Below are 25,105 nucleotides of genomic sequence, written 5' to 3' on the forward strand. Positions count from 1 at the left end.
AGTGATCCATCCCCTGTCGCCCATTCCCAGCTTCTGGCAGACAGAGGCTAGGGACACCATCCCTACTCATCCTGGCTAATAGTCATTGATGCACCTTTCCTCCATGAACATATCTAATTTTTTTTTTAACTCTCTCCATGAACTTGTCTAGTCATTATTTCTGGTCATTAGGATTTGCCTTTGAATCTGATTTCCCCTCAAAGTAGAGTGTCACTGTATTTTTTACAAGATGAATAAGTTAGTAAGAGGGTTTGGCACTTTTACTGTTGCACATATTTGGGGTTCTATCGAAATATGCCTCATACTGAGCTAAATCAATGGCAACAATTGTCGAAGTATTTGGATTTGTAACACTGTTAGCAAGTTTAGGATGTACTTTGAGTGGCTCATTTTTGTCCTCTAATGGTGTAATCCTGAGACACGCTGAGCACTTACAACTTCCACTGGTGTCAAATATTGACAAACAATTCAAGGACCAATCCTACAAATGCTCTGTGTGTACAGAGCTCCCATGGGAGTCAGCAAAGAAGAATCTTTACAGGATCAGCCCCTTAATCTTTGACAAGGAGAGAAACTTGAACGATTGTTGGATAGTTTACCTAAAGTTAGTTCTGCTCCAACTGAAGTTAATGAGGATTTGGCCCAAAATTTAATGTAACACATCCATTTGCAAAGTCCAGGCGATTTATACCCCCAAGACCAGAACTTAATTTTCTAATTAAAAATAGTTCAATACCAACTCTTGTGCTCATAAATATCCCTACAGTAATAACGTATAGCATGTATATGATGGAGACGGAAAAATTCAGTAAGGAAATATATTTTCCTTCCAAGTATTCCAGGACTCATCATAAGCAGTGAGTCAGATGTGATTATGAGAAAATCTTGTGTCTTTTCAAATGGTGCTGTGCAAATTGTCCAATACAAACTCAAAATACAGCCAGAGTTTGTTGATAGACTCCCTGAGGATGGCATAGTTCAAGCAGACCATCTCCAACTGCCCAATGAACATCCTGGATTCTGGTGCAGGAATTATGATTTGATTTGAAACCATAGGAAAGTTGGTGGGTTCAAGTGCGTTTCTTTGAGTTTTCAGGTTTGCTTGAGCTCAGAGGGGCATGAATCCATATGAACGAAACTCCTCCCAAACATGCATCTGCCCCCCTGTGATACAAAACCATCAGGCTTCAAGTGCTTCTTTAAAACCAAAACACTAATGTTTAAAAGGAAGTTGAACTCTGTTCACGGTAGGATAATGATGCCAGCTCTCAACATTAGCTTTAACGTAAGGAGGACTTGATGCTGCAGAGACTGAGGGAAGTACTGAGAAGTGGAGAACTAGAACAGTGTCAGCAGTTAGAAGAGATCTGGTTTCAGTGCACTGAAGGAGCTAGCTAATGGGTAAAAAAATCCTAGTTGGTGTTGAGGGTAGAGATGCTGGGGAAGAACTAACTTTCCATAGTCAGAGACAAGTTTGGGATCTGGAGGCAGCCACATTGCAGTAGTTCAAGTAGAGTGAAACAGGTGGAGGAATTCTCGCTGCTCCAGCCAAATAGGAAGTGCTCATTGCAACACACCTGAGGCAGAGGGGGAGTTCCCCTTTAGTATAGGAAGGAGTGCTGCACTCCCTTCTGGTCTCCCCTCCCTTGAACCTCTGCAGATGTGTCTTCCTAATGGGTGGAGTCAATGGAGAATGTGTTTGTGACGTTGCACTCCATATGATTTTATGAAAATATGCTAATAAGTGTGAATATAATGTAACTGGCTTATGCTGCATGCAAAAGGTCTCTTGTAAGGTATCATTACAAAGCTTATAATCTACTGAGTGTGATCATCCTATTTGTATAAATGTACCAGTCTTGTATCTGAAACTAGAAATATGAAATATAACTCTGAGATCCTATTGTAATTATGCCATTAATGGTGGTTTGGAATCTTGATGGCTCCCATCAACTAGGACAATTGACTGTAGATGGCTCTGGTTACTTGCGAGCCTTCTTGTGAATCAGGCTGAGAAGAATGAAGGCTTGGGGTCTCACAAGACGTGACCATGTCACCTGGTACTAAAATCAACCTTAAACCTGGGGCTTTTCCATTTAGAAGGAGGGCTGGGGACCCAAAGAGACAAAAGATTCCCGGCATGTGCCAAAGCTATATAAGGGAATGGAACAGAACAAAAGGGGCAGCAGTCATGAGAAATCCCCTCGCTACCACCTGAGCTGGAACAAGGACTGTACCAGGGAAAAGAATTGGACCCAGACTAGGAAGGCATCCAGTCTGTGAAAGCAGCTTATTGAAACATCTCTGAGGGTGAGATTTTATCTGTATTCAGTTTTCTACTGTATTAGGCTTAGACTTGCGTGTTTAATTTTATTTTGTTTAGTAAGTTACTTTGTTCTGTCTGTTATTACTTGGAACCACTCAAATCCTACTTTTTGTATCTAATTACTTTATACTTATTAATTAACCGAGAGTATATATTAATACCCGAGGGAGCAAACAGCTGTGCATATCGCTCTGTCAATGTTATAGAGGGAGAACAGTTTATGAGTTTACCCTGTATAAGCTTTATACAGGGTAAAATGGATTTATTTGAGGTTTGGACCCCATTGGGAGCTGGGTATCTGAGGGTTGGAGACAGGAGCACTTCTTAAGCTGTTTTCAGTTAAGCCTGTGGCTTGTGGGGGATGTGATTCAGACTTGGGTCTGAGTTTGCAGCAGGCAAGCGTGTCTGGCTCAAACAAGGCAAGGTACTGAAGTCCCAAGCTGGCAGAGAGAACAGGCTCAGAGGTAGTCTCAGCACATCAGGTAGGAGTCCCAAGGGGGTTTCTGTGATCCAACCCATCGCAGTGTGCGCTGGGTGGAAGAGGGGGTAATACTTCAGGAGTTGCTCTCTACTCCATTTCTCTCATTCACTGTCATCTCAGACACACACATAGTACAACTGTTGCTAGCCCTGAAAGGCTTCATTATGGTTCTGTGATAACAGATACAGGTCCTTCCCTATCACTTTTTGTTTTGAATAAGGGACTCTGACTTGGACAATCCTGTACGTGCTGGTGTCCCATTTCTCAGACATTGCAAATTTTCTCTGACAAGTGAAAACTAAAGAGGAGGGTTGGATTGTGAAAATTTATTCAAGGCATTCATCTCTGTGGTTAGGACAAAAAAAGTCATAAGTGAGAAGGAAGAGTTGCGTTACAGATTGGTAAGATGTGTTATTTAATTCATATTGTAAAAGGCTGATTGTAACTAGGAAATATAGGGTCTGTAACAAAAATAGAGGAACATAATAGGGAGAAAACTACATTTTTACACAAAGGCACAGATTTCTCTCAGTCATAAGATAATTATATGGCCCCCATCACTGGAATCTAAGTGCATCCCAACATATTTGTGAAGTTGTGAAGAACTATTATCCCTATCTTACAGTTGGGAAACTGAGGCACAGAGAGACTGTGACTTGCCCAATGTCACACAGGACACGTATGATAGAGCAGGGACTTGAAGCAATGGCTTCCACAACCTAGGCTGGAACTTTAACGGCTGACTAGCATCATTCATCTCTATACATATCTACAGGGTATTGGCCCTGCCATACACCTTTTCCTTAATCCTGATGATTCATTCATTTTTCAGAGACCCATTCTAACCTTTTATTTGATCCTAGATAATGTCAAAATAATTGTATATGATATTTTTAATTAAAAAGTTTCTGGACTTCTCTCACTTTAAAGCATGGGCTAAGTTATTGTCTGTAGTATTCTCTCCAAATTTTGGTGAAATTTTCCCAGGAAAGGTTATTGAGAGAACAACTGAATATGAAGACATCTGTCTTCATATATTTTTCTATGGCAAGTTTTATTTAAATATTTGTTGGCTGAGGCTGCATGTGTGGATGAAAGGTGCAATATAGTGCTAAATGTTGATTATTAGTCATCAGTTGCTATCTAAAGTTTTTCAGTTAGTTGGAAATGAATAAGGAATATGGGAATATACAGTATGTACCATAAAATCGTAATAGCAGTGTCCATATTTTTTAAAAAAAATCCTTTTGTTGATTTGCTGTAGTATGATTCCTATGACTCTTTCATACTGTGGGGCATTCACTCTAAAAGCAAGATATGTGAGAAAGGTATCTGGCAAGAGGAGATAACATAAATTTAATTCTAACATTGCTATTGTTCTTGACTACATTCTGATTGGCCAGCTAGATGGACAAAAATCTTTAGTCACATCTATCTCTCTCTGAATAACCGTTGTGAAGAAGAGCAATCCAGGGTCACCACACTTTAAACATTGCCAGTCAACTCTGGGGAGAGAGACTAGATATGCTGGAATCACCTGTCAGGAAGAAATGTGGCTAACTGTAAGAAGGAAACACTTTTCAAGATAAAACAAAATGCCATTTAGTATATTCTTTGTTTTAACTTTTAGCTCTTCTGTAAGATTTTTTGTTAAGGCATGTCTCCATTGCAAGAAAATTTGTATGTTACGTTTCCTCTCTAAATAGGTGGCGAGGTCAATACCTTAGCTTGCAGTTCAAGGGTTACTGCTCTCACTATTCAGAAAAGAAACATCATGTATTACAGCAACAAATTTTCATTCCCCCCCCCGCCCCCAAAATAGTGCACAGTGCAGAATGGACCAAGATTAAAATAACTGTAGGCAACTACTTTTAATATCAGCGATTCAACACCTGGTCTGCCTTTGAAGACAGCTCTGCACTAAGCTTATAGAGTTTTAGGTACAGTCTATAATATTCAATGAGTCAAATACATCACTGCTTTAACATCACTGAAATTATAAGATTTTGAGAAATTAGCGGCCTATGTTGGTTTAAATAATAGCACTATAAAAATGATGCCCATGCTCTGGTCATGCAAATACATTACTGCAATTATACAATTACACTGACTTAGCAAGTTTTTAAGGACTTACTGATAACAAGTCCATCATGTTTTCATTTTTATCCTACTGTTTTCTTTTTTTATTCCACTCTTTCATTCTTTCTGTTTTTTTGGAAAGCTACTTCTTCTGACTAGTCCAGATGCCAAACGAAAGCACTTGAGACAAATGTTTAGTAACTGTTCAAAATGCTCCCGCTTTAGGGTTCACCTGATGCAATTGTCTCTAGCATTCATTAGAATCTTGTTGAGGTGAGACAAGAACTAGAGGTATTAAGAGAACTTCACACACTTAGCATTAAGGACACGTTAATATTTTGGAAATAAACTTCTTGTTCTTGGTATCCCACAGATGGTACTAGACAGGAGGAAGTGGAAGGTGAACTTAGTGAAGAAGAACACTGGTTTGGAAACTCTTCAGAGACCCCATCGGAAGCATCATATGGAGAAGTCCAGGAAAACTTCAAGTTGTCTCTTGAGGATAGAATCCAGGCGCAGTCCACTTCCCCGGATACTTCTCTGGGAAGTGCAACTCCTAGCAGCAACACGCTGGAGCTGATAGCTATTGACAATGAGGCTTTAAGAGACACATTACAGAGCAAAGAACACCTTTCTCCTGATGTGTCATCTTTGTGTGAAGATGAATCTCCTGGCCCAAATAAGCCACTGAGCAGTAACCTGAGAAGGCTTCTGGAGGCCGGTTCTCTCAAGCTGGACACTGCTGTTACAGTCAATGGCAAGGTCGAGTCCCCTTTAAATGTTGGTTCAAATCTCTCCTTTTCTCCACCTTCTCATCATGCCCAGCAGCTAAGTGTTCTTGCCAGAAAGCTTGCTGAGAAACAGGAACAAAATGACCAATACAATGCAAGTAATCGGTTTATATGGAATCAAGGTAAGTGGTTGCCAGACTCAAGCACCACCTGTGGTTTGTCCCCAGATTCAGCTATCCTGAAATTGAAAGCCGCAGCCAATGCAGTTCTTCAGGACAAATCACTTTCAAGGACTGAAGATACTATAAGATTTGAATCCTTTTCTTCGCCTTTTAATTCTCAGTCTGCCAGCTCAACCTTAGCGGCTTTATCAAAGAAAGTTAGCGAAAGAAGCATGACTCCTGGGCAGGACCACCCACCTCCAGCCAGTTCTTTCCTTTCCCTGGCCTCAATTACTTCCTCAGCTGCCCTACTCAAGGAGGTGGCTGCAAGGGCTGCAGGCAGCCTTTTGGCTGAGAAGAAAAAGTCACTAGTTGCAGAGGATCCCCTGCAGCTTTCAGAGATGAAGCAAGAGAAAGTAACTCCACCACAGTCTTTGGAATTATTGCTACTTCCAGTCCCTAAAGGAAGAATTTCTAAGCCCACTAATACAGGTACGGACCCTTATCTTAACCATCAAGTAAGGCATGTTTGTTTTGCTCTAGATTTATTCAACTCTTCTTCCCTGGTCTGCTTTGTATTGTTTCCACCTATTATGAAAATAAGAACAGAATAAACAAAAGGATAGCTTTTAAACTGCCATTTGAAGATCAAACCATCACAAATGTTTCCATATTTGAAAGGTAATGAGTGTACAGTTCAATACATTTTTTTTTATTCCATACAAATGTATTTTTTCCTCACCAAGTTCAGAATAGGTCCACACAAGAAATATTTAATGGGGAAGATCAAATAATCCCTGTCAGGGAGCTCATGGTATCAGGGAACATGTACAAAATCAGTGCTTTTGAAATATTGGACAAGGGAGAATTTTCCCTCCTGCTGTCTCTGTCACAAATGGACTTTTGTATAATCGCTTACTACCCTGTCCTAATTTACCGGAGTATATTATTATGTTGCCACTTTTCATTAAAATTTTCTGCAGAAGCACGAACAAATCTCTCATGTTCATTCTTTCACAATTCTTTGTCATAAGAAATAGAAGAAAATGAACTGCTTTTTCCTAATTCTGCTCCACAAAACCCACTTTATACTTCTTGGCCCACCCCCTCCCTCTTCCTTCCCTAGTTCTGTCAGCATTCTAAGATACAGGCCTATTGCGAACTGTACTGCTAACAAAAGAAATCAGGAAAGAATGTGGGGAATTGCATTATTTCAATTATCAAAATAAGCAATATTTTCTTATATACATACTGACATTTCTTTTTTAAAAAATTGTATGCATCACATGTTCGTGTTTCCATGGACATCTCCACGGAATTTAGGTGTTAACTTGCTAACAATGATACTCTGATCAATAGGATGAGGAAGCTGGTCAAAAGCCTTCACAAGATAAAAGGCTTGGGTGTTAGTTTGTTAGGGATTATCTACGTGGCAAAGTTTTAGCGGTATCGTTAAACTGATATAGCTTTTTGGACACTTTTATTCCTGCATAAAAGAGGTTTTTTTCACATAAGTTTATGTTGCTTCGGAAGGGGTTTATGTTAAATTATACTAGTGTAAATGTATTGATTTAAATTCACACCTTAATGTTATACTGGTATAACTTTCTCACGCAGACAAGCCTTTAAAGAGTAGGGATAGCAAGGATTCAGTTACGTTTAATATAATACACCATTCCAAAAATATTCTTAATATCTGTTTATTTACTGCATGTGCAAAAGGCTTTCACATGATTTGTTACTTGATAAGGAAGAGTAATGCAGAAGAGAAATGTTTTTATTGTAGTAAAATCCAACTTCTATATGTTTGGCTAGCTAATTGTGGAATCTTATCTGTACACCTTGGAAAAGAGAAGTGCAGTCTAAGTGTATACGCAGTGCTGGCAAGTCATAATCTGGCTCTGATGCAGTGAAATCTCTAGCGTCTACTCTGCTTAAAACAGAGGAATGCTGAAAGGCCTTAATGGGAGCATGATACCTCAGGGCCTTGGTAACCATGAAACAATTATTTTCCTTTGTTTTATATATAAAAATATGATCAGTTTATATGTACTGGGCCTTCACCAACCTCAGCTGGCATCCAAACAAACTTTATCATGATATTTTAATAACAAAGATATTTGTTGAATTCTAGCTCCGTTTCTGACATGTTCATTAGTTTTTCACTTGAAAGGAATTAACCAAATGAAAATAAGAGACCAAGAAAAGCTATGAGGTAGGGTATTTGGATTTTGAAGGAATTTGGTTCTCTGTAATCATTCTTTCTGCTGTAGAGACGTACAACTTACAGAAAGAGGTCACTGTTGTGTGACTTTTGAGAAGTAGACATTACAGTACTCCTCTAAAATATTGAGTTGGGCACTTGATCATGTGTATTTGCTATGAAAATAAATGTCACACATTCTTTTGATTCTTTTTGCAGCCATGGTTTTATGGAAGTAATTCTTTTTGCAGCCACGTTTTTATGGCACTGAAACCATAATATAATATTTCATTTTATAAAGTTTTGTCTGTTTGTGTGGGCCTTCTCTTGAGGACATGCTTGTGTTTGCCAGTAAAATAAACATTTTCCCTGAAGGCACTGATTGGAAGATTTTCCCATATATTTTATAGTTGAAGAAAGTCTGCTTCCAGTTATTATGAGTCAGCTTCTTTCATCAGCAATGAAGATAGCCATGATAGGCAATGATCACTGAGATCATTTACTAGATATTGGAAAAAATAAGGAGGCAGTAAAGGGGGAAATATGTTCGTTGAAAAATTTTTTTTTTAAAAAAAGGCGCTCTTAACAGGCCTACAGCATGCATTAAGCTCTGAGTTCATAAACTTTTTTTAGTATATAAGGAGCATTAGCACATCAGATTGTGGTCTTTTCAGATCTCACGTGATAACCTTAGTTAGGCCTGATCATTACTTGGATGGGAGATGCTCAGTAAAGCTCAAGGAGGTTCAGGAAGAGACTGAAGTGGCACCCCCTAAATCGCTGTACCAGTGGTGTTATGAAACATTTTAAAGTTGGTATTGCTGTCTTTTGGATGAAATGTAAAATGAAGTCCTGACCTACGTTCCCTCTAAAGTGCGCGCATGCGCAGCCACGCAGGAGGCCACCAAGGACCGTGTACTTAGTAGAGCCACACAGTGCACACTGCACTCAAAGGCATGGCCACAGGTGGGCCTGGAAGATGGCAGTGGGGTGAAGTGGGAAATAGGGGGTATGTGGAGGCAGTGGGGTGAGGTGGAGAGTGGTAATGGGGGAGCTTGGGGCATGCGGGGCTGTGGCAGGGCCAGACACCTCTCCCTCCCAGCTGTGGGGCTGCTGCGGCGGGACTAGACACCTTCCCCGGGCCTGCTGCGGCGGGGTGAGGCGCCTCTTCCCCCCCCCTCCCCAGCCCTGGGGCTGCTGTTAGGGGAGAGGGATGTGGGGAGTTCTCTCCCCCCGCTGCATTCCTGGGGCAGCCTGCACTCCTGGGGCAGCCTGCACCTCAAACACCTCATCCCCGGCCCCACCCCAGAGCCTGCACCCCAAGCCGGAGCCCTCACTCCCTGCACTCCAACCTTCTGCCCCAGCCCTGAGCCCCCTCCCACACTCTGAAACCCTCAGCCCCACCCCCACTGTACATAACAAAATTCATTCCGTGCATGGATGGGAAAAATTAGAGGGAACATTGGCCCTGACTGCCTGTTTAAGATCCCATGCCACTTTTGCAAGAATGTGAGTGTTAGCCCCAATGCCTGGATCAAATTCCCATTTGAGTAATAAACACTTTGCGTGGAACACATACAGCATTCTTCCTGATTTTCAGTTGGATTCAGTGAGTCTGATTCTCCTCTCATAGCAGTTTTACAGTCATGTAGCTCCATAGAATTAATTGGAGTTGTTCCTAATTTTACATCAGTATAAGTGAGAGGCAACACAGACCTGGTATTCTTTGCTTATGCTAAAGCATTATGTTGTATTATAAGCAACTCTTTTGTTCCACCCCAGCGATGGCTGCATTGTTGTGGTGGATCACACAATTCCTGTATATTAGGAATTCTCATTGTTATCAGCGGAGCTGTACTCGCTCACTCCAGTTCTGGGTTTGGCCTAAAGTAATGTGCAAAATTGCTGGTAAGCCACCTTGTTTATAGACCTATTATTAATGGGTTAGAAAATAGGTGACAGAACTTGCTACATTTATTTCTGATTCACTTCTGATGATAACCAGTTGCTGAAAAGGAAACATGATAGAAGGAAATGACTTGAATAAAAAATGCTACTAATATATATTCCTGTAGTTTGTCTCTTACCTTCTATAAAGAAATAAGGAAAGACCATGAAAAAAGTGAAACACTAGCAATTATAGTGTTGGTTTCTGTTGACTTTTCAAAGATGCAATGATGGAGCAATTTAATAATATATTGAGCGTTATAGAAATTCTACTCATGAAGTTTTCTGAAGCTGCCAAACACACATTGAAAATGTACTCTTTCTCTCAGGCTTGTTGATTAGGTCAGAAGGACTACGTAATCAGACGAATTATATTTTTGTCTCCTACTAGCTAGTAGGAATTATACTGAAACATATTACAAAATCATTCTGGAGGTTTTATTGGTTGGTTTCCAATCAGAGGAAATGTTAAATTTCATGAATTCTTGCAGGCAGAAAATAGCTGATGAATACATTATCTAATGACCTGAAATAGTCTGGAAATAATTCAAAATAGCAGGATAGACACTACTAACTTCTGGATTTTCAGAAATAATCAAACTGCCTTTTAGCAATCACAAAAATTATCTTCTAGTTCAACGACAACACTACAAACTTCCTCCTCATGGGCAGAGGCATTTGTAGTGAGATGTCAGAATGTTTTATTGTGTCACGTCAACAACAAAGAATCTACCTTCCCCTTAGCCTGGTGATTATTCCATATTTAGTAGATAAATTATATTTGCTTGACAAACACAAACGTCTTTCCTGAGCTTTGGTTGCCATTCCCTCTTACAATGGACGATACTGTGCAAAATAGTGTCCAAATGTCTAGAAAAAGGCAGTAGGTTTAATGCACTGGCAACCAGAGAGACAGGATAGAAGAAGAAAAAAATCCCAAGACCCTAAGACCACCTGATGACTGAAGTGGCAGCAGCATCTGCTGCGCCATAAGTAAACAAGTTCTACAGCAGGGATTCTGAAATGAGTCTGTTCTGACATACTCCAGGCCAGGTTTATGATGCCAGTATGGTTTTTGGTTAAGAAGTGTGAAGAATTCTGTATTTAATATCTTCTGTTTTCATTATCTATCAAATAATGTTTTTGAGACTTTAACTTGATGAATGAATCTTAAATTACATATGTCAAGAGGGAACTTAACTAGATTAGGGAGGTTTGAATATGGAAGACGAGGAACTGAAACCTTTGGTGGGTGTTGGTGTTTAACCAGTACTGTCTGTCTTTGCAGATGAAAATCTAAAGTTGTAAAATGATATTTGGGTATGTTTATGAGGGGAAAGTTTTCTACCAGTGGCTGTAAAGGATCTTCTCTTTTTCTTTTCTCCCTCCACTAAGCCTCAGAAGAAGAAGGAGGAAAACCCTTTCAGTGTCCAATCTGTGGGTTGGTTATAAAGAGGAAGAGTTACTGGAAACGACACATGGTGATTCATACAGGTTTAAAAAGTCATCAGTGCCCACTCTGTCCATTTCGCTGTGCACGCAAGGACAATCTCAAATCACACATGAAGGTAAGGGCAGTGTTTACTGACAATGAAGAGACTGGCTCAGTGAGCAAAAATATATAGAAAAGAAACTATCTGGTTAAAAATCACATAATTTTTTTTTAAAATTGATTTCCGTACCTGTGCTGCTACTAATATGTTGTTAAAAAGGAAAGCACAAAAAGTTTTAGATTTTTAAAATTTCAATTTGTTTGCCTTTTGGATTTGGTATAATTAGGGCAATGAAAACAGTCTAGTCAGTTTCACCTTCTGGCTCTCCTGTATGGGCACTACAGTGCTGTAAAGTTTGGTTTGCAGGCATTTCAGGGGAATGTTCAAAACCGAAACAATAACTGTTTTCATTGTAATATGCTTTTGTAAAGAATGTTTTTATTAACTTTAGGTTTTATTTATTATACACAATTTATATTTCAAGCCTAACCTACCTGAAGGTTAAATGTCCATGTTAAACTGGCAAAAATGAACAAATACAACAAAGAAACTTAATGGAAAGGCAGTAAAGTGTTGCAGGGGTTAAAGAATATGGTATGATGGTTCTCGTGTACCATAATGTGTGCTTCAATGCATGGACACTGGTGAAGTGAAGATGGGCTTTGGCTCATCCAGTCTCTATACAGGGCTGGTGCAAGGATGTTTTGCGCCCTAGGTGAAACTTCCAGCTTGCGCCCTCCCCTGTCCCCCCCCCCCTCCGCCCTGAGGCACCTCCCCTGCGGCAGCTACCCACCCTCCACCCTCCAACTGAGGCACCCCCCGCCCCCCCCAGCTCATCCCTGCTCCGCTTCCACCCCGAGCACGCCTGTTGCTGCTTCACTTCTCCCGCCTCCCAGGCTTGCGGCGCCAAGCAGCTTAGGTAGGGGAGGAGGCAGGGCAAAGGTGAGCTGGGGCGGGAAGTTCCCCTGCGTGCCGCCCCCCCCCACTTGCCTGCCGGCGGCAACCGAGGCGGCCAAAGATCTGGCTACTGCGGTTGCTGCCAAAGGAAATGCCGCCCCCCAAATCCTAGCGCCCTAGGTCGCCTAAAGGGTTGCACCGGCCCTGTCTCTGTATAAAGTTACTGAACAGAACTGCTAAGTTTCCTTCACTGGCATATTTGACCTGTTATAGTAAGAGTACAATTTTTTGTTTGTCTGAATTATTTGTTTACAGTTATTAACACAGATAAATATGTTTAAAGTACACAGGGAAATATTGGACTTTTAGGCATGATATGTTACAGCATTTGTTACGTTAAAACGTTTTAGAACACTGGGCCAGATTCTGATCTCACTTACACCAGAACAACTATTTACTTAAGTGGAGTCATCTTGATTTATACTTGTCATGGTTACAGGGCTAGCTGCACCTCTCTTCCCTCTCCAATCTCTGAGTGCACCACCGCAGGTCTCCGACTTTGTGCCTCTACCTCTCCTGAGGTGGAACCGAGCAATTCTCCCACTCTTAGGGTACATCTACATTACGGGATTATTCTGATTTTACATAAACCGGTTTTATAAAACAGATTGTATAAAGTTGAGTGCACGCGGCCACACTAAGCACATTAATTTGGCGGTGTGCGTCCATGGTCCGAGGCTAGCGTCGATTTCCAGAGCGTTGCACTGTGGGTAGCTATTCCGTAGCTATCCCATAGTTCCCGCAGTCTCCCCCGCCCCTTAGAATTCTGGGTTGAGAGCCCAGTGGCTGATGGGGCAAAAATCATTGTCGGGGGTGGTTCTGGGTAAATGTCATCAGTCATTCCTTCCTCCGGGAAAGCAACGGCAGACAATCATTTCGCGCCCTTTTTCCCTGGATTGCCCTGGCAGACGCCATAGCATGGCAACCATGGAGCCTGTTCAGCTTTTTTTTTTTTTACAGTCACCATATGTGTACTGGATGCCGCGGACAGAGGTGATACTCCAGCGCTACACAGCAGCATTCATTTGCTTTTGCATGATAGCAGAGACGGTTATCAGTCATTCTGTACCATCTGCTGCCGGTGTAAATTGGCAATGAGATGACGGTTATCTGTCCTTCTGTACTGTCTGCTGCTATCATGGGTGCCCCTGGCTGAGATCGGCCGGGGGCGCAAAGGCAAAACTGGGAATGACTCCCCGAGTCAATCCCTCCTTTATGGTTTCTAAAAATAGTCAGTCCTGCCTAGAATATGGGGCAAGTGTACTAGAGAACCAGTGTATCAGAGAGCACAGCTGCTCCGTGTCAGATCCTGCAGAAATTATGAGCTGCATGCCATTCACGGGGGGTGCCCCTGCAACAACCCCACCCGTTGCTTCCCTCCTCCCCCAATCTTCCTGGGCTACCGTGGCAGTGTCCCCCCCGTTTGTGTCATGAAGTTATAAAGAATGCGGGAATAAGAAGCAGTGACTTGTTAGTGAGATAAAATGAGGGGGAGGCAGCCTCTCCGTGCTATGACAGTCCAGGCAGGACATTAAGCGGTGCGGGGGAGAGAAGCCCAGCATGCCGCTACTATGACAGTCCAGGCAGGACAGAATCTTTTCTTTACACAGGAAAGCGAGGGGGCTGATGGAGCTCAGCCCCCAGTTGCTATGATGAGGACGGTTACCAGCCGTTCTGTACCATCTACTGGGAATGACCGAGAATCATTCCTATTTTCACCCAGGCGCCCCCAGCCAGCCTCACCTGAAGCCAGCCAGGAGCACTCATGGGTTGATAACAAGGACGGCTACCAGTCCTACTGCATCGTCTGCCACCGGGTAGGGGAGAGGAGTGGATACTGCTCTTCACTGCTGCAGCATCGCGTCTACCAGCAGCATTCAGTAGACATAGGGTGACATTGAAAGAAGTCAAGAAACAATTTCTTTCCCTTTTCTTTCACATGGGGCAGGGGGAGTAAATTGACGAGATATTCCCTGAACCACGCTGGACAATGTGTTTGAACCTACGGGCATTGGGAGCTCAGCCAAGAATGCAAATACTTTTCGGAGACTGCTGGGGACTGTGAGATAGCTGGAGTCCTCAGTACCCCCTCCCTCCTTCCATGAGCATCCATTTGAGTCTCTGGCCTTCCGTTACGCTTGTCACACAGCACTGTGTAGCCTGTAGATTTTTTTTTTCAAACGCTTTGGCATTTCGTCTTCTGTAACAGAACTTTGATAGAACAGATTTGTTTCCCCATACAGCGATCAGATCCAGTATCTCCCGTACGGTCCATGCTGGAGCTCTTTTTGGATTTGGGACTGCATTGCCACCGTGCTGATCAGAGCTCCACGCTGGGCAAACAGGAAATGAAAATCAAAATTTCGCGGGGCTTTTCCTGTTTACCTGGCCACTGCATCCGAGTTCAGATTGCCGTCCAGAGCGGTCACAGTGGTGCACTGTGGGATACTGCCCGGAGGCCAATACCGTCAATTTGCGGCCACACTAACCCTAATCCGATATGGTAATACCGATTTTAGCGCTACTCCTCTCGTCAGGGAGGAGTACAGAAACTGATTTAAAGAGCCCTATATCAATATAAAGGGCCTCCTAGTGTGGATGGGTACAGCATTAAATCGGTTTAACACTGCTAAAATCAGTTTAAACGCGTAGAGTAGACCAGGCTTTAGAGTCCTCGGCTACAGTACCCCGTGAATCGATTGTGCTTACCTGGCGGGTCTGACTGGATTCAGTACCTGTAGTTCTTTGGGAGTCAGTGACCAGACAGGCCTTCTCAAACAAAAATATTGTTTAATCTTAAGCGTAGAAACAAAGCATAGCATAAGAAAAAAAAGGGGGGGGGTTAAACAATAAACAGCCTATATGCAGATCTGTCTTACCTAGAGGCTTGTCATCCCTTCTTAAAAACCCTAGGCAGGCCTTTCTTTACGGTCTCCTGCAAACAGTTCTCCCTTCCCTAGAGAGAGTCACTTTTAATCCCTCTGAGAAGTCCTCTGTTTCAGTTTCCGGGGCCTTAGGTTCTCCTTTGTTTACCAGATGGGTCCCCTGTCTTGACAAGCTCTTCTGGCAATTTTAGCAGAGGGTCAGAGGTAGGACATCAAAGTGAATGAATGGTTCTTGCACTGTCTCTTAATTGTTGGTTGCTGGATGGCTATTTGAAGCCATGCTACTCTTTCCTACCTACAGGGTATCAGCCTCTCCTTGAATTATCTCTGTCTTCATACAGTAAACTCCCTTACAACAATCAGACAGATATACAGATCATATAGTATTCTATGCAATAAGGTGGTGATGATTTTATGGAAACTTCTCTGTAACACAGATAAAAACATCAAACTGTCCAATTGCCATTTTTCAAAATTTGTCTTCAACAAAAATTTTCAAAGTAACAAAAAATACCAAGGAATTAATTAGATAAAGCAGAGTCCTGAAAAGAAATCCGACAGCACCAAAAAATATTTTTAGTTGTTCTACTAAATTGAGTACTAAATTGTTCTATATTGAGAAACAGTGTTTAACCAAGGCAAGCTATTCATGAGCAGAAAAATTGCAATTATGTTGACAACTAGTATGCCAGTTTTATCCCAATATCAGTTAAAACAATGTTTTTATAAATCCATAAGAGCAAAACTGTAATAGAAATTACAGCTGATCCTAGCTGTGTGCCCCTTTATGATACAGACCCTAGCTTGTGACAGTATCACAACTGAGAGTTGCAGGGTTCATATAGGTTATATTGTCTTAAAATGCTTTCAGGACAAATCGATAACCAGTACAGTAAAGGACTTATGAATGCAAGGAGTATATTTAAATTCTTGATCATAACCATTGAGACAAGTATTTATATTTCTGTGTGGTGGGTTAGGAGTAAAATAAAATATAAACCCCAAATTAGAATTTTTATAAATATGATTAACCCTGTCACCACCACTATATGCACACACTCTTCTCCAGCGCTAACAACATTTTGAAGAAGACTTGGTAACATCATTGCTTTCTCTAATATGTTTACATGTGAGAAGCATCCATGCTGCCCAAACCAAGGGCCACTTAGATATAAAATTACTTTAGTTCATAATGAGAGTAGAGCAGGGGTGGGCAAACTATGGCCTGTGGGCTGGATCTGGACCGTCAGGACTTTAGATCCAGCCTGTGGGATTGCCATCCCCATGGCGCTGCAGGGCTAAGGCAGGCTCCCTGCCTGTCCTGGCCCCGCGCTGCTCCCAGAAGCGACCGGCACCACGTCCCTGTGGGGGGCGGGGTGGCCAATGGGAGCTTCGGGGGAAGTTACCCATAGGCGAGGGCAGCACACGGAGTCCTCTGCCCCTTCTCCCCCAGGGGCCGCAGGGTCGTAGTGCTGGCTGCTTTCGGGAGCAGTGCAGACCCAGAGTAGGCAGGGAGCCTGCCTTAGCCTTGCTGCCACCCTGGAGCTGCTCAAGTTAAGCAGTGCTGGGCTAGAGCCCACACCCCGAACCCTTGCCCTGAGCCCCCTCCCACATGCCGCACCCCCTCCTGCACCCGAGCCCTCTGCCACACTTTTCCCCCCTCCTACATTTCAACCCCCTTGCCCTGAACCCCTTCCTGCTTACCACACCCCCTCCAGTCCCTCCTGCACCCTCAACCCCTTGCCCCAGCCCTACATTCATGGCCCTGCATGCAATTTCCTCACCCAGATGTGGACCTCAAGCCAAAAAGTTTGCCCACCCCTGCACTAGAGGGTGGTGTTGAGTAGCCACTAATCTGCCCTGAGGCTGCTCTCATGGATAGTCCCAGAAGGTCTCACTCTGACACTCCTTCTGCTCATGTGTGTGTGAGGCTGTTATATGTCCAGATGTGATTCAAAGTGTTGATAGTGATCTTTAAAACCCTTTATGTCTCAGATAACTTGTATCTGTAAGCCTGTATTCTCACCCCATTTCACCATAATGTGTGAGATCAACTGACATGTACTTGAACAAAGTGTTCCCAGATTTAAACCTCTGCAGGTTGGTGACAGAGTGTTCTGAGTGGAGGGCCCTCAACTCTGTCATTCATTCCTCCTTTGTTCTAACAGAGTCTGCATATCAATATGAAGTAAAAGCCCACTGGTTTTCTCTTTATTTTAAGTGGGTGAGTATAGGGACATTGTGTTAAGTTTACTCCTGGTTTGTAGGATGAAGTGCATCTACTAGGGATTAATATTGATTAACTTGGTGGGGTTTTAAAAAAGCAATATTCATATACCCTGAGTCAATTGTAAGAGATGAGATTTTATAAATGAATCAACAAGTAAAATAAACTGGAGCAAATTATCCATGATATAGAGATGAGGCCTGCAGACTTCAAATATCAGCACTCAACACAGTGTGATGTCACAGGCCAAAATGGACCATTACATAGTGGGAACTGTGGCCTTCACTGGTCATACCACTCTGTTAGAGATAAGGGCATATAAGGATTGTATGGGCCACATTTGGTCTCACATGCTTACTTTGGTAGTCTCTGGTTTACTGGCACATTCAAATGATCAGAATTACAGTATAAGAGTTTGGAAAATATTTTTTGTTGATAGTATAGTGACATTAGGGCTTGAGATATATTTATTTATATTCCCTTTTGAGTAGGCCCCTCATAACAATGTGGTGCATCAGGGAGGACAAAATCAAGATGAATCCAAAATACATGTGTGGTTGGTGAGGGGGATAGAGAATATGTGTTTAATAAAGTCACTGGCACCCTGCCAGAATGACATGAGTTTTCTTTGGTGATGGGGTAAGCTGATGACAAAAGAAACACAGTTTTATTTTACCACAATATAAAATATTTCCTTAACTCTCTCTATTTAAAGAAAAAAAAAAGTGTTTCCAAAAACAAAAGTACACAGACATAAAATACGAACAAAAAACTAGAAACAAAACCAAAAGAAAAATTAAATAGAATAGGGTAAAACAAAAACTAAAGCAGTTAATCAGAGGCACAGTATACTTTCTTTTGCTGGAGATTTCACAGCCTTTCAGTGTCCTACCATTCCTCTGAAACTACTTTATCTTACTCTGGCAGATAGGAGTCTCTCCTCTTTATCCTACACAAAGTGTTGCCACTAGCCACACCCACTGAGTCTACTATAAATTCAGGCTAAATCCCTGGCTGCAGCCGAGATTGTATACCATCTCCAGGGCCTATGGTTTCTAGCTGTAGCCCACGAAAGCTTATGCTACAATAAATCTGTTAGTCTCTAAGGTGCCACAAGTAGTCCTGTTCTTTTTGTAGAACAAAAGAATGACTCAAAAATGAAGTCTTTAATGGAATGGATTTGTTTGTCAATCTGCACCATCTTGCTCAGACAGGATTCCATCAAAATCCAACCCTTTTTTTGTATAAGTGTGTTGAGAGATTTGTGTCATGTTTTATGTTCAGTAGAGCAGGATGGCAGACAGGATTGTTCAAAGCATTAATCTATTGCAGTCTTCACCCACTGTCATCAAAATCTAGGAGCCTTTTCTTAATTTTCTTACGGCAGCACAGCCTTGGGTCACAGTACCTTTACCTTCCTCTAGAATTCTAGATGTTGTGCACCTTTCTATTATAATTCGGGAATCTGAGTTTTGATTTTTATTAGTGACTTGTAGGTGTTTGCTTAGGGCATCTTCTTTGCCTTTTTCATTTCTTAGAAAATCAGTTTTGATAGCTTTATGTTAACTGTCATGCCAGTGAGTTTGGACTAGAGTACAACATTGCAAGGAGCAGAGCACTTCTGGTGTCTTGACTCCAGCTATAGAACATGTAACTATAGGGTACTGGACTGATTCTAACCCTGACCGTGTTCAGCTTTATACCTACCTTTTTGATAAAGTTTTATCCAAGGACCTCTTTCCACCACCTACTTGCACAGGAGGCAAGGAAGTGAAAGGCAGGAAGGAAAAATACCCACAGGTGCCTTTCATAAACAAGGGAGGCTGTGAGAATAGTGTCATTTAGGGCATGCACATTTTTATGTTTAATAGTTGTATGACATTTGGATTCCATAATGATACCTATAGAAAAACCTAAAATATATTCAGTACAGAAATGTACACTAAAATTAGTTTTTATTCACCTGGGTTGAGACAAAAAACATTCATAACTCGAAGTTTCAGTCCTTATGTGTGGAAGGCCTATCTGGTCTGCTCCCAGGAACTCAGGACTCATTTCTGGTACTGCAACATGATTTAAACTGGTGCTACACCTGAGGAAAGTGAAGTTGACTGGCATAAGGATGGAACAAAGAGGATTTCCGAAGGGAAAAAAAAAGGCAACAAAGACGACAGTTTGTAAGCCCTTCCCTGTCTGGGTTTAATATACAACTGGAATTTATTTTCCTAATTCAAAAAAAGATTGCTATGTACTTATTTTGAAATGACAAAAAATAACATAAGGGAGAGTGATAATTTGGGAATAAAATCTCAATTTTTTCAATTTCCCCTGATAGGTAGGTATGGATGGAAATTCACCTCAGAACACTGCTGCAGGCTTCAGGCACCCAGCTTTGAACCACTCCGTATCTATGGAGCATGCACGTGCTAAGACACAGCTTTCTGCTAGACTTCCAACACTATTTGCAGAGGGGTTGGTTAAGATCACAAAATTATATTCCAGAAGAGCAATGGTGTATCCGCATAAGGACTTAAGAATAAGCATATGGCCAAAAATAAGTGTGTGTCTATATAACAATACAAGAACCTTAAAGCAAAAATAGGGGTGAACTCGATTGCCTAGTAACTGAAGTGCTCCTTGACACAGTAGACATAGCAAGCATTGCTGAATCACTGTGGAATAACAAAAAAAAAGAATCTGTATTACATGGGTATAAACTATTTCAGAAAACATAAATTGTTTGGGGATAAGTAGAATTATACCCAACCAAAGATTCTGTGTGAAGAGGACAATACTGTGGAATCTGCAAAAATTCCATGCCATAGGAATACAAATATATTACCCTCCTGATTAGAAAATGGATACTGAATGCACAACATTGTGGAATAGCAAAGCAGCAGCTAAGTCTATTATAATAATAATGGGTGACTTCAAAGATCTGTATGTAAACTGGTCAATTTTCACATTAGGACAAGATAAAAAGAAGAAATTTGACACTTCAAATTATTGTTTTTCTGGAACAGCTAGTCCTAGAGCACGTATGGGGAGAGGCTATTCTCAATTTAGCAATTCAACCTCTTTGTATTATTTAGATTAATGAAGAATGTAAGTAAGTTCAACATCCTTAGGGGAGGGATCATACCAAAACTAGCATCAGGAAGTTTAGACTTGAAATTAGATGAAGGTTTCTAACCATCAGTTAGAACTAGAACCAGAACTTCACTCCTTCACCAGAGGAGTGAAGTTCTGGAACAGCCTTCCAGCCATTTGCCAGTGGAGGCAAAAGACATATCTGGCTTCAAGACTAAGCTTGATAAGTTTATGGAAGGGATGGTATGATGGGATAGCCTAATTTTGGCAATTAATTGATCTTTGACTATTAGCGGTAAATCTGCCCAATGGCTTGTGATGGGACACTAGATAGGGTGGGATCTGAGTTACTACAGAGAATTCTTTCCTGGGTTTCTGGCTGGTGAGTCTTGCCCACATGCTCAGGGTTTAACTGATCACCATATTTGGGGTCGGGAAGGAATTTTTCTCCAGGCAGATTGGTAGAGGCCCTCGAGATTTTTTGCCTTCCTCTGCAGCGTGGGTCACTCACTGGAGGATTCTCTGCAGCTTGAAGTCTTTAAACCACAAGTTGAGGACTTTAATAGCTGAGACATAGGTCAGGGGTTTGTTACAGGAGTGGGTGGTGAGATGCTGTGGCCTGCGTTGTGCAGGAGGTCAGACTAGAAGATCATAATGGTCCCTTCTGACTTTAAAGTCTATGAGTCTATGGTGCAATAGGGTTGGCATCCACCTCTTGTGAGTGCCCCCTCTGATTGGGTGTGTCCACAATCTTTAAACCAGTTCTGGCCCTGGTATGTGGCCATATCCCCAGGGTTTTCTCCCTGGAGGCACTACCTTCCTGCAGCCCCTCCCCAAGCTAAGTCCCTACTCAGTCTCTGCAGCCAGCCCCGTGCTCCTTCATTGCTCCCCTGGTCCCTGTTAGCAAGCTGCCTTTAGCTCAGTCTTGGCAGCCAGCCAGGAGCTTGTCCCTGTCCTCACTTAGCTGTCCATGATCATGCTTCTTTTCCAGCCAAGCACACAGTCCTTTCTTCTCCAGCTCCAAGCCACTGCTACCGTCTGCAGTTCCTTTTATATAGTCCTCCTGGGCCTTGACTGGCTGCTTCCCCTGCAGCCACTCTAGTCTGCTTGGAGGACCTCTCCACTGCTCCATTCCTGGGATGGGTGTAGCAGAGTCATGAGGCCTCCAGCAGAGGGCCTGGCCTAGTCCACCCCATCACACATGGTAATACTGAACTTTAGAAAGGACAGTTGTTTTTGTTTTGAGAGAGGAAAAATACCCTAAATGAAAAGAGAAAATTATAATTTTTGGTCTTAGCATAGTGAGTTCTCAATCGTATCCTAACAAGGCCTCAAAAGCATGCATATCACTAAACAGAAATGGAAACAGGAAGGCAAAGTGGGGCAGGGGAGAAATACGGTTAAATTGCAAGGTTCAAGAAGGTGTTTTAGCCAGTTATGTCCTCCAGAAAATAGATATCCATCCCAAACAAAATCAATAGTAAGTAAAGAGCATAAACTATGGCAGCTAAATTGTCAGATAGTAAGTAGGTCAGAAAAAAATTGTTTTTGTTTATTTACTCTTTAATTTCTAAGTGTATTAGACTCAGGATTTTTACGAGAGAATTGGTGGGTCCACTTGACTGCCAAGGAGTTAAGGGAACAATTAAGGAGGATAATGATGTTTCACAGAAACTAAAGGTTGTCTTTGGATCAGAATTCATCACATTGGGAAGATGCTTCAGAGCTACTCTTTACAAGTAATAAAGGTGAGACACTGTTAGAGGCTGAGGTGCCAAAAAAAGTAGTTCGGGAACAAGTAGGTAAATGTATAGAAAAATGAGTGACCTGCACCAGGTGATGTACACCCGAAAGCTCTGAAAGAATTTAAAAATAAAGTGACCAAGCTGCTGAGAAAAATGTCACTTATTAAAATCAGCCAGTAGACTGGAAGACTGCAAATCTTGAACCTGTCTTTAAAAAAGACACAGACCAATACAAGGAAAACTGGTTAAAACGACAAAAATAGAATAGAACATCTTGAATAACATGATATGATAGGGGTACATGGCTTCTGTAAAGGAAAATCATATTCTCATATACTGGAAAAGTTTGAGTGTGTCATCAAAATAATGGATAATGGAGATTCAGTTGAGATAATTAATTTGGCCTTTAAAAAGCCTTTGGCAAAGTCCCTCACCAAGAGGCTGTCAAGAAAATTAAGTAGTTGTGGAGTGAGGGGTAAAGTACTATCACAGATTAGAAATTGGTTTAGAGACAGTAAAACAACAGTTAGGAATATATTAATCTGTGAAGTATGACGAGGTTAACTGCAGATTTCTCTATACTAGGACTAGTATTGTTTGATCTATTTAGTAATGGTCTAGAAAAAGGAGTGAATAGGGAACTGGCAAAATTGCAGATGATGCAACATTACTTAGGAGAGTCAAGACTAGGAGGAATTGAGAAGATCTTCAGAAGGCGTAAAAAAGCTAGGTGATTAGTCAGCACAATGGCAAATGAAATTATTGTTGACAAATGCAAGGGCATGCTTATTAGAAGGAACAGTTTAAACTAATCATGCTCATTCAGGAAAAATACCTGAGTATCACTGTACACAGCTGAATGAAAACATCTTCTCATTGTGCAGAAGTGGTTAAAAGAGCAAACAAAATGTTTGAATGTATGTAGACTGGGACAGCAATAATACTGAAAATACTATAATGTCACTATATAAATAGATGGCATGCTCTCGCCTGTAATTCTGTATTCAGTTCTGCTCAATCAAAAAACTATATACAGATACAAGAGGTTCAAAAACAGGCAACAAAATGATTAGCAGCATGATAAGAACTTCCTATGAAGAAAGGAACTGAAAAGAATTTAATTGCTTAGATTAGAGAGGAGGTGGCAAGACTGAAGTAATGAATGTGATGGAGAAGGTAAATCAAACTTCTTTTTATTCTTTCTTGTAATATGAGAACAAGAGGACACTGAATTCAGCTGCCAGAAACAAATTTAAAACTGATGAAAAGGAAATATTTTAATCCCCACCTAACTGGAACCAATTCTGCAAACATGCACAAGCTGAAGTTTAAGTGAATAGATCCTTTGAAGTCAATGGGACTACTAGCATGCTTCAGGTTAATTGATGCAAAAGTCATTTCAGGATCAGGGCCTGAGCCTTTATAACGCATTGTCCACAGGATCTCATTTCAGACCAAGAACACTGCAGCATTAAAACAAAGTTTAGACAATTATACAGACAAGGAGAACATCCACCGTTATATCAAATAGGATAAAATAAGGTCCTCATGCTCCAAGGCAGGGGTCGGTAACCTTTCAGCAGTGGTGTGCCGAGTCTTCATTTATTCACTCTAATTTAAGGTTTCACATGCTAGTAACACATTTTAATGTTTTTATAAGGTCTCTTTCTATAAGTCTATAATATATAACTAAACTATTGTTGTATGTAAAGTAAATACGATTTAAAAAATGTTTAAGAAGCTTCATTTAAAATTAAATTAAAGTGCAGAGCCCCCCAGACTGGTGGCCAGGACCCGGGGAGTGTGAGTGCCACTGAAAATCAGCTTATGTGCCGCCTTTGGCACACATGCCATGGGTTGCCTACCCCTGCTCCAAGGTATAAGCTGAATAGGATTTAGGAAGAAACTTGCCCTATAGCTATCCATTCCAGGGTTTATTGTTTCTCCTTGTGAAACATCTGGAAGTAGTCATTATCAGAGAGAGGAGACTGGACAACTGTAGATGGACCATCCAATATGTCAATAACTACGTTCTTTCCTGCAATCCAGGACCAGGAAGTGAATGACAGTTAAAATCCCTTTAAATGAAAATTATCATTTTCTGTTTTTTATCAGTATTTATATTTTTCAAACCAATTAATTTATTGGAATTTTTAAAATACTACTATAGGTGTGCTAGTCACTGCTCTGGAAACTTGTTTCATCCATTTCCTATGGTTTAAACAGGAATCCCTGAATTTGGATCCAGTGAGCAAGAATTTTTCCTTTTTTATTTATTGTATAATCCACAAAATTGTCACCTAACGTGCATTTTGTTTCAAAATAAAGCAAGTCATGGTCAGCTTGGCGATGTTGCTGTTGTGACCTGTCACAAGAGAAATCGAAAACGAACAGACCCGTCACCTCTCTCTGAACTCTGGAAACTGCAGAGGTGGCATTCTGAGCCCCTGGGAGAAGAAACTGGGCTTCCACACAACTTTGCCACCTGACAGCAACAGTGACTTTGACAGCCTTCATAAGGAGTCATATTTATGACATGGGTCCTCTGGCGGAAGTGGTTAAATGTGGGCGCAGGGAGACACTGATTGATGGGGATCCTAAAGATTCAGCCAGGCACACATGAATTTAGTGGGTGTAGGAGATAAAGTTGCTATACTGAAGGAGCTTGCAACTGTTAGTACATTTCAGTGTCTTTTGATAAAGAAAAAAGTCACTTCTATATCACAATATTTCCAGTAGTACAGATAACTAATTTTGTTTGTTTTCTTTACAAATTCTTA

General features: G+C 41.4%; 1 protein-coding gene across 4 annotated transcripts in view; it reads left to right on the forward strand.

Annotated features, from left to right (window-relative positions):
- The window catches only part of ZNF827 (zinc finger protein 827), a 126,081-nt gene that overhangs the window by 18,915 nt on the left and 82,061 nt on the right, over positions 1–25,105 (forward strand). For 2 of the 4 annotated variants that reach the window (XM_030564394.1, XM_030564396.1), the window contains exons 2-3: positions 5,260–6,270; positions 11,324–11,496. In XM_030564394.1, coding sequence (XP_030420254.1) covers positions 5,260–6,270; positions 11,324–11,496 — 1,184 coding nt within the window. Of the gene's footprint in view, positions 1–5,259; positions 6,271–9,842; positions 9,890–11,323; positions 11,497–25,105 lie in introns of those variants that run through there. The other 2 variants (XM_030564395.1, XM_030564397.1) reach the window with 2 other exon arrangements.

Source organism: Gopherus evgoodei, chromosome 5 (genome assembly GCF_007399415.2).
Source record: "Gopherus evgoodei ecotype Sinaloan lineage chromosome 5, rGopEvg1_v1.p, whole genome shotgun sequence".
Lineage (NCBI taxonomy): Eukaryota > Metazoa > Chordata > Testudines > Testudinidae > Gopherus > Gopherus evgoodei.